General features: G+C 33.6%; 1 protein-coding gene across 1 annotated transcript in view; it reads left to right on the plus strand.

Annotated features, from left to right (window-relative positions):
* DMRTA1 (DMRT like family A1) overlaps nt 1–2,332 on the plus strand; it is a 6,577-nt gene extending 4,245 nt beyond the window's left edge. Inside the window, exon 2 of the mRNA XM_011369717.1 lies at nt 1,485–2,332. Within this exon, the coding sequence (XP_011368019.1) occupies nt 1,485–2,332 (848 nt within the window). The remainder of the gene's footprint in view (nt 1–1,484) is intronic.
* The last annotated feature ends 7,762 nt before the right edge of the window (nt 2,333–10,094 follow it).

Raw genomic sequence — 10,094 nt, forward strand, 5'->3', positions numbered from 1 at the left:
TATATTTAGTGAATCATTGATATAAATAAAGTAGAATGGCAAACCGATGCCAATCTACCTGCACTTGGACTTCTTTAGAAAAGTTTTACTTAAAGTTGAAAATACTAGAGAGTCTTTGTAATTTTGTAAGAGCGACATCTTTTGTTATATGTTTGATATAAAGACAGAATTTTAACAAAATGTTAAATTGTACACGGTTTAATTTTAAAATAAACAATAGAATTTTTTTAGAATTTTGTACCTCTCCTTGAGAAAACATAGGAGTTTTGCAAATTGTGGTTGCAAATCACTGTTTTTGGCAATATTTGTTGTGTTACATTCATAAACTTTGTGGAAGAAGACAGTTTTACAGAAATATTCTGAGTACCTCACTTAGATTATATACTCTTTTTAATATAAATAGAGATAAAATATGTCTGTAGGGTAAGAGGAAATATAAACCAAAATAAAAATTATTTAGTGGATGTGTGAATTATTATTTTTCTAAAGATATTCTTATTTTATTAATATTCATATGCTTAACATGTTGAGGTAGAAAATCAGATTTTTGTGTAAAAATATTTTTGGAAAATTTTTCTTAGTATTAGAAGGGAGTTGTGATTTGAAGCAAATGCCTAATGTGTTATTTTTACCACATACTTTGAAGATCCATATAGATCGTAATAGTGCAATAGTGCAGTTTCTAATTTTTTTAAAGAAACAGTTTTACTGTAATCTCTTTTCTTGATATTTCCTAGAGATTGAAAAAGAAAGTCCATATTTTACAAAGGATTATAAAAAATACCAACTCTGTATCATCTCTCACAAAAAAATGAAATATACAATTCTGGTATGCTTTGAGATTGGTACAGCAGTAGTCAGTATTAGTTTAGATGGGAAACGAAAACAAATTTGTTATTTTTTAACTTTATTTAGTAACTTAATTGGAACCCGAAATGTGAGCATTCAAAAATCAATTGTTGAAATTTAGCATTAGTGATTAAGTAGAATATTCATTTTCATACTAAGATTGTTTCTTCTTTTGATTTTTATCTAAACTCTAATCATTTTATTTAGTTCTGTTTGCATGGTGTCATTGTGAAAAAAAGACTCACTTGGATAACAACAAAACTTGGATAACATTTAGGAAAACTGCAAATTGACAAGATGGGGCAAACAATGTGAGATATTGGTACTATATTAACAGTTTAGGGTAACAGTAGACTGTCATTTCTGATTCCTAAATAACTACAGCATTTACATATTATATAATTTTGTGATCCTGAAATGACATAATAAATAACATTTTCCCGCTATTCTAACACTGGAATTTTCGAATGATCTTTTAAAATTCTCATTCATTAAAATTTCTTGCATTGAATAAGTATAACTAATATACTATGAGTGAATGAATTATTTTGTCCAGCATTAATTTTGAGTGGGCAGTAGTATGTTCTGGGAAGTTTTCCCTTTATTTCATTTCTTTTTTTTTCTCTTTTCCCCAGAACAAAAAGAGAGTAAATGTGACTCATGCCAGAGTGGACAAGAAGACCCAGTCTCCAAATCCCATCAACTTACCCTGGGATCATCTCTTAAGTCTAATAGTGTATTTAGAAAACTAAATGTTAGGTCATCTATTTCAGAAAACTCAAACAAGGATGATAGCATTCTGTCTCCTCAGCCTGCGGAACAATCAGGAGGTGAAGAGAGTCCCAGGTCACTATCATCCTCGGATTTGGAATCAGGAAATGAAAGTGAATGGGCCAAAGACTTCACTGCTATCAGAGCCAGACTTTCCACAGTGTCCTCCAGACCTAGAGATCCTCTTGATATCCTTACCAGGATTTTCCCAGGTTACAGGCGCAGCCGGCTGGAAGGCATTCTACAGTTCTGCAAAGGGGATGTGGTCCAAGCTATTGAACAGGTCCTAAATGGGAAAGAACATAAATCAGACACCAGGGACCTAGCAAGCTCAGGAGAATTGGAAAATATAGCTTTTCAGAGAGCTTCAAATGTTAGTTTAGCTGGAATTGGTTTTGGAACTCTAGGGAATAAATCAGCTTTCTCTCCTCTTCAGACCACTTCTGCTTCTTATGGAGGTGATTCAAGTCTCTACAGCTTAAATTCTAGACTAGGTGTCAATCCATTACGGCTGGGATATTCCTCTCCAGGAAGAGGGCTGTCTGGTTTCATGTCTCCCTACCTAACTCCTGGATTGGTACCAGCGTTGCCTTTTCGCCCAGCTTTGGATTATGCCTTTTCGGGGATGATTAGGGATTCATCCTACCTTCCCAGCAAAGACTCTGTAACTGGTAGCAGACTGTATTCCAGGCTGAATCAGGACAAGCTGTAACACATCTGCCTATACTCCCTTTCCTGGAGTGTTTTTTAGAAGTACGCAGTACAACTCCCATATCTACACCCACACCCATTAATGTGTTCACTATGTATGTGAGTGGATTATCAGGAATTAAAGATGCTTTTTTTTTTTTTTTAGAAGCAATATAATAAACTTGAAATCTAAAGACTCTTTAGCATTTATTAAGTGAAAGAATCATTTAAACGTTATATGTGCCTCGAGTAAAGCTGTTTCAGGAAATATTTTTATTTTCAACTAATGAATTTTCTCTCTAAAATATAAGCTGTAAAATTTCTATTTTAAAATTATACTTTTTAAATTTTATTGAAAAGTGGAGTTTATACTTGTAAAATATATTTGTAAGTGTAAAGCAACCCAGCATTGTATAAAATTAACCAAAAGGAAGAATTGAAAAATTGAGGTACTTCTAAATAATTACTGTTTTAAACTTTTTCTTTCCTTTTGTTCCTTGTACACAGGAGAGAAAAAAAAGTTATTCAAAGTATTTTAAAATATTTATTCATATATTAGTGATTAGTAAAACTTTTGAAAAGTTTGAATTCCTCGTTTTTTTTTTCTGAATGTCTAATTTTCCATTTATATCTGCCATTTGTGATAACAAGTGCCAGTAATAAAACATTTCTTTTTAAAGCGGATGTTGTGAATTACACGAAGGCTAATGAAGTAGATCTACGGAAATGAGACTCCGCCATCTCCTGGCCACTATCACTGATTGCAACTCAATTCTAGTAGAGTATAGGCATTAGAAACCAATGGTTTCCTAATTTTCCTAATGCATATAAACTAACCATTTTTTGAAATAAGTCATTTTGGATCACGCTACATAGGAATTTTCATATTATAAAGTGAACATCTGCGGATAAGGATTTTAACCTTTAAATGTGCTGTGCCTGTATCTGGGGAAATGTTCTTTTCCATATGTTTGTGACAATATGGCAATTATTCTCAAAGGTAAAAATAATGTTATTCAAAAATTTTAAATAGCTGTTTAGATAAATTTATTGACTTTACATAGATGATGCTTAATACATTGAGGAGAGGTTATAAGGTTCCAAAGGAGAAAATTTTTTGTTAAATTTTAGAGGTTTTCTTGAGATTTTTAGAATACTTTGTGTTGTTTATCTGGATCATTTGAGAGCTATTTATTTCAGTCAGTGGAAAGTCCCTGATAAAACTGCTTGCAAAACAATTTTGTGAAGTTTTCTTTATCTGTCAATGTTTATAAAGGACAGTAGCTATATTATTTTCGTTAGGAATAAATGGAAACCCAGGAGTTGTATAAGATAGTTGATGAATTAGAGATGAGCAGCATGACTTTCTAGAGATTTCTTAAATTGTGTATGTCTGTGTGTGTGTGTGTATGTGTATGTGTGTGAGTGTGTAATATACACTGAAGCCCTATTAGTTCTGTCATCTCTAAGGCTTTTCTATGAAGCCAAATAAGAGTATGTTTCTAAAGTATATCTTACTAGCAAATATTGTATTGAATGACTGCATAGTATCTAATGCTGATTTAGGATGCAAATATGTTTAATAGAGTATACATTAATTTTAATGGTGATTTGAGAAAGCATATCCTGTAAAAATTTTATGCAACCAATGTTTATTATTAATAAAAATGTTTTAGATTCTAAGCCTGAATCATGGTGCAACGCATGGCAAATGGTTGATATTCGATCATATACTGAGTGAAGAAAATCATTTTGGATAATAGAACTCTTTGAGACTGATAAAATCAAGGAATTCTATAAAGTGACCTTCAGACACAGTTTTGTGTACAATTTCCTGGGATTGTTGAGTCTGCTAAATGCCATTCAGGTTAGAATCCTTTATGATTCTTAAGCTGTTTTCTATTGCATTAATTCATTTATTGAATGCTATGTTTTTAAGTGCTAGATCCTGTAGAGGATACCAAACAAAATATTGCATTCTCAAGGAAGTTACATTATACAACAGAGATCTGGTTTAAAAATACAGCAATGCTAGAATTGCTGAATTCTTTATATGGTTTATATAATGTGCATGTGTTCATTTGAGAGACTGAATTGCTTTTGAACTGGGGAGAACATCCATTTTGGGCAGTATTCAAATTTTTAAACATTTTATAATCTTAAAACTTAATTTGCATTATGCTTTATATGTTTCATACTCTTTATAATAACTTTAGGACTTAATTTTATGAAATAGGTCATATTGTTCAACCATTAAATTGTATGTGAGAAAATAGAGAATCAACACTAATGTTGTTCATCCTCAGTGTTACAATAATAGTGTCAGTAATCAGAAGTGGAAGTTACTTCTCCAATTTCAATTAGACTTTAAGTTCTGAGGAAGGATTCATGTCTGTCCACTCACAGCTTTGTACAGTATCTGGTATGTAATAGGTGCTCAGGTAATAGTTTTCCACTGACTGAATTAAATAAGAGACAAAAACAAAGCATTACCTTAGAAATTCATTTATTTAACAACTATTTACTAAGCATTTACTTTGTGCCAGGCACTATACGGGGGGATGAAGAGGTGACTAAAATGCAAGACTTTGCTTCAGGTTGTTCACAGTTTATATTACTATGTGTACAAAAACAACCAGCCAACTAGTTCTTGGTGCTATTTGACCTTGTTGTTAACACCAATGAGTGTTTTGTAATCTTGATGTTTATGCTCATGGATGCTGCTTGAGGCCTGAGCTCCTAAGCCTCTAGGGATGCGAAGGAAAAGGGAGAATATCCTTTTCTGTGTAGTATGTTTAGGAAAGTCCATTCTATTTGTCTGAAAGGTAAGCAACTTCCAGGCCCATGATGAAAGACATGGGCAAAGAGGAAGCTTTTGTTCACTTGAGCTGAGTCTTGTGTGGAAGTTACCCAAGCTTCCTCATGGCCTCTGGATCAGAATTATTGCCCAATCCCAATCTCAGGGTTGGTCTTTTGGAATTCATCTGATTCAGTGCCTAGGCCTCCTGACCTAAGCTCTATTCTAGCTATTCTGTGAAAATGGGTTAGATTTGAGGGGACAATTGAAGAGCATGTGAGTCTAATGATCTATTGTTTTTCTCTGCAGCTTCTGAAACAAAATAATTCTAGGAATTTTAAGACTTCTCCTCTTAGAAATTCCTAACTATGAACTTGAAAATAAGAAAAGTAGTTATGAAGTTTCCTTACCATTCAACTCCTTATTTTTAAAGTGCAATTTTTAGACATTTGTTTATCTTTGAAATTAAAAAGCCTTCAAAATATAAGAGAAGCTTAGGAAAAAGCACCTTATTATATACCACTGTAAATAGAATCGATCTCCTGTGCACAAGATGAGATGTGTATCATCAGCTTCATAAAGGCAAATCTTCCCTCAGGGCAGCCTGATTCTTACGTGTAGATGCTCATCTTTTAGTTCAAGGGTAGTGGGAAAAATTCCTGCTCAGATTCATTGCTCCCCACCGCCCCACATCTCCAAATAATTCTGTTATGATGCCTGAATTGCAGAGCTAAGCACTTAGTTATTTGGCATCATCCCCTTAAGAGCAGTTGTGCCAAACATTAAAATACTTTTTTTTGTTTGTGTGTTTTTGCTTACTAAGTGTTATTCAAATGAGAGAAATTCATTATCATTTCTCCTTTCGGAATTCATGCATAGTGATGGTGGGTAGGTGGGCTTCAGGGAAAGATGAGACAAGGACAATAAATATGAAGATGTCTGTTTCTCACTTTGGCAAATTTGATAATATTAAAAAAATCTGACTTTTCAATTTTTTTAGACTGTGTCATATATCATCAAGTCAAAGTGGCCACATTATGTAGTCTTATGAAGACATTGATAATTTAAAAAATGGACGCACAAATGCAGCTTTATCAAAATATGTCAAAAATTGCTTTAAATATCAAATATTTATTAAAATTTGTTTTATAGATAAGTTCATCAAGAAAAATGGACTATATATTGGTAAAATTAGGAGGAAATATGTAGAAAGTTGAGCAAGCATGCCAAAGAATATTGATTAGAAAATCCATGTCAACCAGGAGATATTTTAGATTTTTATCCTAAGCCTTTTATAAAATTTCTGTCAAATTATATGAAGGAATAAAGACATAAAATTCAGTGTTATTTGTGGGCAACACATTTGATAATGGCAGCTAATCTTTTGGATGACAGAATCAAATTTCAAAATGATTGATTCTCCATTCTATTGTGCCTATATTATATATTAAAGATCCTTCTCATCTCCATTCTATTGTGCCTATATTATATGTTAAAGATTCTAAGATCTTTGCATTCATAAACAATAGGGAGAGATATGGAGTCAAAATTTTTTTATGAAAAAAAGTAGTGTTATTTATTGATTGGTAAATTCACCATGAGATTACCATGTAACATGGCTGTTCTAAAAGTCAATTGAAATTTAGATTGCATTATTAAGAATAAAGTATGTAGAATGAGGGAGGTGATAGAATGATATACTCTGGAACATCACTCGGTCAGATATTAGCTAAAGCAGTGTGATCAGTTCTGAGTGCTATACACTAAGTGATTCTAAAACCTGAGGTATAAACAGAGAGTCATAAGATGCTAAATTGTGATTGTGGTGGCACTGCTTGTTTTGTTAGAAAAAAATTTAGAAGTAGGAGAAATTACAACATTTAAAGAACTAGGATATGACAAAAATGAATCGGGTTTATTCTTTATAGTACACAGGGTAAAAATTACATGGCAAGAAAATTCAGAGGAACATAAAGAAGGACTTTTTGGCAGGCAGCAAACTGGCCACGAGTGGAATGGCTGCCTTCTGTAATAATGTATCCTCTACTCATTAAAAATACCGTGTAGAAATTAACAATCAGAGACCTGACTAATGGGAGTTTTCATTATTGTTTTAGAGTTGGGACTGAATCCTTTATAAAGTCGATCAGAGACATAATACATATCGAATAAATGAATAAATGACTTTCAATTCTAAGACCATGAGGATGAAAACGCCCAACCATTAGTTGTCAATAAACCAAATTGCAGTTTCGTTCATCATAACTTGTCCACTATTAGTCTCTTAGAAGTGTATGAAAAAAGAAGAGAGAACACAGTGCATGATTTACAAAGGGTTTAGACTGGTAGAAGTTAGCATGAGGTAGGTAGATATACAAGACATAAGGAAGAAGAGGAGGGCTCAAAATGGACATGGAAGAGCACTAAAGATAAACTTTAATATGTTTTCCACAAAGTATACACAAATATGTCTTCCTAGAGGGAGTACTTGCTTCAGAGTTGAGGAGACTTAGGATGGACTTAGCTGTACAACTTGCGCAGGTTACTTAAACCCTGAGGTGTTTGTTTCCTTTCTGTAAAATGAGGATAAGAATATCTAACTTGCAAGGTTCATGAAGGTAAAAGATTACTAAACTGCATAATACAGTAATGCTTATGTACTGGGTGGTAAATAAATTACTCTTACTGTGATTACTTTGTATTAAGATAAATGTGTCAATCTCTCAACAAGGACACTGTAATTACATTTGCTCCACTTCTCATTAGAATACAGACTTGGAATACAAAAGGCAGGCATCACCAGTTTTCTTGTTTAGTTGTTCATTTCATAGGCGAGCCACATGTTCATAGCATGTTTTGTGCATGCTATTTGGATTTTTTAAAAGAGGTATGGGGAGTAAATGAGCAGCAAAATCGCAATTTTGTGTTCACGTTACATTTATCGGTCAGGACTCAGTCAGGAAAACAATCTCCTCCCCTTTTCTTTTAATAATTTTTTTTCAATTACAGTTGGCATACAATATTATATTAGTTTCAGGTGTACAACATAGACATTTATATAACTTATGAAATGATCACTCTGATAAATCTAATACCCATCTGACACTATACATAGTTATTCTAATATTATTGACTTATATTCCTTATGCTATACTGTACATCCTCAAGACTATTTTTGTAACTACTAATTTGTACTTCTTAATACCTTCCCCTTTTTCACACTCCCCCTCAATCCCTTCCCATCTGGCAATCATCAGAGTGTTCTCTGTATCTGTGAGTTTGTTTCTGTTGTTTATTTTGTTCTTTATATTTCACATATAAGTAAAATCATATGGCATTTGTCTGTCTCTGTCTGACTGACTCCATTCAGCACAATATCCTCTAGGTTCATCCATGTCGTTGCAGATGGCAAGATTTCATTATTTCTTATGGAGTAATAGTCCATTGTATACGTGCACCACCTCTTCTTTATCCATTCTTCCATTGATGGATACCCACGTTGTTTCCATATCTTGGCTATTGTAAATAATGCTGCAGTGAACATATGAATGCACCTGTCCCTTCAAAGTAGTGTTTTGGGTTTCTTTGAATAAATATCCAGCAATGGGATTACTGGGTCTTTCTTTGTCTCTCATTATAGCCTTTGTTTTAAAGTCTATTTTGTCTGACATAAGTATTGCTACCCTAGCTTTTTTTGTTTCCATTTTCGTGAAATATCTTTTTTTTAAAAAAATTATTTATTTAAATTAGTTTCAAATATACAGTACATTGGTTAGGAAAACAATAAGTATACGTGGAAATAAGGGAGATATTATAGAAATTTGACTCAACATACACATAGAAGGATCTGGGAAATGAAAGCCTGGAAGAAGGAAATTGACAGGTCAGAGAAGAGTCACTAATCTGCCTAAAGCATTGATATGGGTAGATAAGTGAGAATAAGTGAGAACTTGGAGGAAATCTGTGAAGTCCAACATGTCCGGTCACTCAAATGGTTCCAACATGGCAATCATGAAGGGCGTCTAAGGGAAGCTAGTGCCTCTGCAGAGCTACTAACTCTGTGGGTCTGCAAGCAGGTACCTGGTGGTGGTCCTGTCCCCACTGTTGGCCAGCAAAGTCAGCAGTCCAGTGCATTCCTTGTCAACTTGGCATTCATACTCACTTATATTAACTATACTTACTTCTAAATAAAAGCAAAAATTATCCTTTCACCTAAAATTGATACAACTATCCTTGGCATAATAAAAACATGCTAACCCTCTTCCCTAAAGAGGGTACACAGTGACTTGTCCATCTTTGAGGAATGCTCATTCTTCTAGCTGAGTCAAATCTCCCTTTGAATATCCTATAACTTTAATCTTGTGATATAGTTAACCACTATTAATAAATCACTTAGAGTGAGGAAGTGAGAGAGAGGGAAAATTGGTGTATACACACACACATACTTAGAAGCAAGGAAGAAATAAATGCTCTTATTTACTCTTTTACTCATATTTGTAACTGGTCATGGGATCATAGATGGTATTTATAACTTTCTTTTTCTACTTCTTTATTTCATACTCTCTTTGCCCTAGCAAATGTCTAAGTTAATTGTGGTTCCTTACTTGGTGGGGTGCCACAAATCTTCATTCCTGAAGAGTCCGTGCCATTACAGTCCTGCCTTTATTAGGCTGTTGTAGCTTTCCATGAACTTTTACCACAAAATATGGGAAGACTCTGGGGCATCTCCTGCCTACTGAAAATACTCCCTCTCACCTCTTTCTTGTTGTTTCACTAGCATGAGGTGCCCAAAGTAGCCAATGTTAGTCTCAGGTTCCAGTACAATGTTGTATTCTCTGGTGGCATCATATTCCTTTTGAGAGGTAAGACTTCTAAATCAAAAATAAACCCCCCAAAATTCAAAAGTTGTAGAGAAAGAAAACAAAAAAATATTGCTAATGAGTCATTAGCATTCATATGAGAAGAGCTATTTCTATATCTACTCTGG

Source organism: Pteropus vampyrus, unplaced genomic scaffold (genome assembly GCF_000151845.1).
Source record: "Pteropus vampyrus isolate Shadow unplaced genomic scaffold, Pvam_2.0 Scaffold153, whole genome shotgun sequence".
In the NCBI taxonomy this organism is placed as follows: Eukaryota; Metazoa; Chordata; class Mammalia; order Chiroptera; family Pteropodidae; genus Pteropus; species Pteropus vampyrus.